The sequence below is a fragment of the Zea mays genome, chromosome 8 (assembly GCF_902167145.1).
Source record: "Zea mays cultivar B73 chromosome 8, Zm-B73-REFERENCE-NAM-5.0, whole genome shotgun sequence".
Taxonomy (NCBI): domain Eukaryota; kingdom Viridiplantae; phylum Streptophyta; class Magnoliopsida; order Poales; family Poaceae; genus Zea; species Zea mays.
In genome coordinates, this window is record NC_050103.1 from 77,027,713 (window position 1) to 77,031,583 (window position 3,871).

General features: G+C 50.7%; 1 protein-coding gene across 1 annotated transcript; it reads left to right on the forward strand.

The window, feature by feature from the left end:
* Positions 1–1,370: 1,370 nt before the first annotated feature.
* LOC103637030 (S-type anion channel SLAH3) lies at positions 1,371–2,930 on the forward strand. The gene has a single exon (XM_008659308.1). The coding sequence runs from the start codon at positions 1,371–1,373 to the stop codon at positions 2,928–2,930; it is 1,560 nt and encodes a 519-aa protein (XP_008657530.1).
* Positions 2,931–3,871: the final 941 nt, after the last annotated feature.

Sequence of the window (3,871 nt, forward strand, 5' to 3'; positions counted from 1 at the left end):
TTGGATATTTTTATATTCGGGACTGATATGGGTAATACTCGCATAGTGCAGCTTCAGATTCGGGTCGGATACGGAGCGAGGATTACCCAGTAAATACCCGAATATTCGGGTCAGATACGGGTACCCGAAATTCGGGTACCCATTTTTTCTTTTTCTGCATAATATAGTTATAAAATTATAACTTTATATATGAAATCGGATGAAGATAAAGTTTATATGAAAATTATAGAGCTCGAAGAGATCTCTAACTTTGTAGTACATCATTTTTTGTTTAAACACATCTTTAGGCCAAAATTATTAAAATAATGTCCAAATTTATATCAAATTAATAGACTTTGTCATTTTTATGTGGGGGGCTTAAGGTTATCTTCATGTGAGTTACTTGTGAAATCACTGTAATTATTCAAGTTTCAACATCATCAATACTTTACTTTATCATTTTCATATGAGAACTTTAGTTATATTCGTATAAATATTTATTAGTTTTTGTAACTTATTTGCAATTTTTGACTGAAACTTAAATATTTTATAATTTTTTAATATTGTGGTGTTGGTTCCATAATGTTCTTGTGATTAGTAACTTTGAAGTGCATGACGTCAATTTTATCGGTTTCTTTCCTACATTTGATCTATCATATACATGATTATGTATTGCTTAATTTATGTGTTTGTTGGATGGTTGGATAATTAATATCATCGGGACAAACTACCCGACAACTATCTGATACCTACCCGTGTAGTATTCGATATTTGTTTCTTATCCGCCCGAATTATTACTCGGTCTCGTCCTGTATCCATCCTAAATCTTAACTACCCGTATTCGGTCCTATATCTGAGAGAAATACATTAAGTTAGAATACGAGATAACCCTATATTCGACTATATCCGTCCCGTTTTCATCTCTGGCTGCGGGCTACACGCCAACTTAGACGACGTTTTAAACTATCATTGTTCGAGACCATTACCTCGTTTTATATAAGCAAATGCAAATCCCCATCGATGAGCTCGAGAAAATTTCTAGTAGTATTTGTTAACCGTACGTTTTTTATCTGAGATGGCGGCGCTGCCGCTGCGTGCCCTCACCTTTTGACTGTGCATGCGTGCTCTTCTCCTCCGCGTCTGCCTCTCTGTTCTTGTGTCAACTCTTTTCTACTTCACCCTTAGCTTTACCGGCTCGCCGTCGCCGTCCCTCCCGAAAAAAATTCACCTGCAGGAACATACTATAAATACATGCATTGCATCGTCGCGCTACATTGAAGTTGAAGGAGTGAGGAGCGCTTCTGATCGGAGCGAGGCTTCGTTCACGGCCCAAAGTAATTCTCCTCTCTAAGCGTAGCGTCAGCTTCATTGCCTGGCCAGCACACCCCAAAATGGCAGCACCTGACGGCGATCGCCTTCGCTCGACGGTGGCGGAGCCGCCGTACTCCATTTCGATCAGGAGCGAGGAGCCGCCGCGGCAGCAGCAGCAGGGCACGCTGGCGCGCAGCGACAGCGGCAGCACGGGGGAGCGGGACCGGCGGTTCGACCAGTTCAAAACCTTCGGCGGGCGCCTGGAGCGGCAGCTGTCCAGCATCCGCGGGGGCGCGCAGACGCACCCGCACCCTGCAGCCGCCGACGTCGGCGGCGGCGAGGCTAGGGACTCCGAGGCAGACACCGACGACGACGGCGAGCTCCCCACGGCCGACCGGTACTTCGCGGCCCTGGAAGGCCCCGAGCTTGAGACGCTCCGGCCGACGGAGGTGCCCGTGCTCCCCGAGGACGAGGCGTGGCCGTTCCTGCTGCGGTTCCCGATCAGCGCGTTCGGGATGTGCATGGGCGTGAGCAGCCAGGCGATGATGTGGAAGACGCTGGAGCAGGAGCCGTCCACGGCGTTCCTCCGAGTGAGCCCCGGCGTGAACGACGCGCTCTGGTGGCTCTCCGTCGCGCTCATGGTGGTCGTCTCCGCCACCTACGTCCTCAAGGCCGTCTTCTACCTGGAGGCGGTGCGGCGCGAGTTCCACCACCCGATCCGCGTCAACTTCTTCTTCGCGCCGTGGATCGCCTGCCTCTTTCTCGCCAAGGGCCTGCCGGAGCCGGTCACGGCGGTCCACCACGTTGTGTGGTACGCCCTCATGGCGCCCATCCTGTTCCTGGACATCAAGATATACGGCCAGTGGATGTCCGGCGGCGAGTGGCGGCTGTCCCGCGTGGCCAGCCCCACGAGCCACCTGGCCGTGGTGGGCAACTTCGTCGGCGCGCTGCTCGGCGCACGGATGGGCCTCCGCGAGCCGGCTCTGTTCTTCTTCGCCGTCGGGGCGGTGCACTACGTGGTGCTGTTCGTGACGCTGTACCAGCGGCTCCCCACCAACGTGCCGCTGCCTCGGGAGCTCCACCCGGTGTTCTTCCTTTTCGTGGCGACGCCGAGCGTGGCCTCCGTGGCGTGGGCCAGGATCAGCGGCGAGTTCGGCCTCGGCGCCAGGGTCGCCTACTACGTCTCGCTCTTCCTCTACGCGTCGCTGGTGGCGCGCGTCAGCTTCTTCTTCCGGGGCGTCCGCTTCTCGCTCGCGTGGTGGGCGTACACTTTCCCTGTGACGAGCGCGGCCATCGCCACCACGGTGTACGCGTCGGCGGTCACCAACGCGCTCACCCAGGCTCTGGCAGTCGGGCTGTCGGCGGTCGCGTCCGTCACCGTCGCAGGCGTGCTGGCCACCACCGTGTACCACGCGTTCGTGCGCTGGGACCTGTTCCCGAACGACGTGTCCATCGCCATCCGCCGGCGGCCCAGGGCCAAGTTCGGAAAGATACTCGCGCGCCTCCGCACCTCCAGCGCCGACCTCAAGGAGCTCGTCATCTCCAGGCACGGCGGCTCGGCGTCGGAGACCAGCAGCGTCGTCAGCGAGCCGCCCACCCCGATGGTGGACGGCCGCGGCCGCAGCAGAGCAGAGCCGTAGCTTTCCCTGCCCGGCTGCCCCTGCCCGTAGGAGTATTCATATTGGTTGCCTGTAAAGTTATTTCGGCCTTTTTCGCTGGTGGACCACAAACTAGCCTAGCTGTAATAATCCAGCCCAATTAGATTAGGCCCAACTAATTCTTCTCGTTCCCTAATTACTGCTCCTACCGGATACGGACCACCCAAGTAAAGTTTTCCAGTTGAGAGAACGGGAGCTTAGGCGAGAGCACCTCCATTATGTATAACTAGTCGGTTGTCCGTACGTTACGACGGCTTACAACAATATCCACGTAAACTATATTTAAAAAAATTTCAAAATTTTTTATTGGTTGTCTCCGCTCTCTGTATAATATATTTTTTGATTTGGCTAACTGATGTTATTGTTTACTCCATGCAAATATGTATTGGTACAACACGGCAAATGAAGTGAGCGATTAGAAAAGAGTTCATAACGATTGACTGAATGAACAGAGATTATAAAATGACATTATTCTATCATACAGAGACCAAATAAGAGAAAGTTTGTGAGATCAAGTTTCTAAAATAAGTCCCATGAAGTCAAACTTATAAAAAAGATAGATCAAAAGATGGAGTGATTGCTAAAGTCAGGCATTAATAAAAACTGGATGCGCTCCATATAAATTATGCTACTTCGTAGCAATTACTAATGTTTAAAACCAACAAATAACCTTTCATTTTGCTGTTAGTGTAACAAATCATTGCTGATCTATCCAATTCAGCAACCTCAAACACCATGTAGTCCATTGCGCTAATATGGTCTCAGAAACGACCTAATGCTTGCAAGAGCCAAGAACGTCGTGTCGTGCTTGGGCTGTAGTCTCGATCCATAGTGCTGGCCCGGTCCGACACGATTATTTTTTATTTTACAAAAAAACGTATATACCTATATACAATTTATATTCAATATTAAAAACATCTTAG

Coding starts and splice junctions, on each gene's coding strand:
- LOC103637030 (XM_008659308.1), top strand. CDS start 1,371: ATGGCAGCACCTGACGGCGATCGCCTTCGCTCGACGGTGGCGGAGCCG.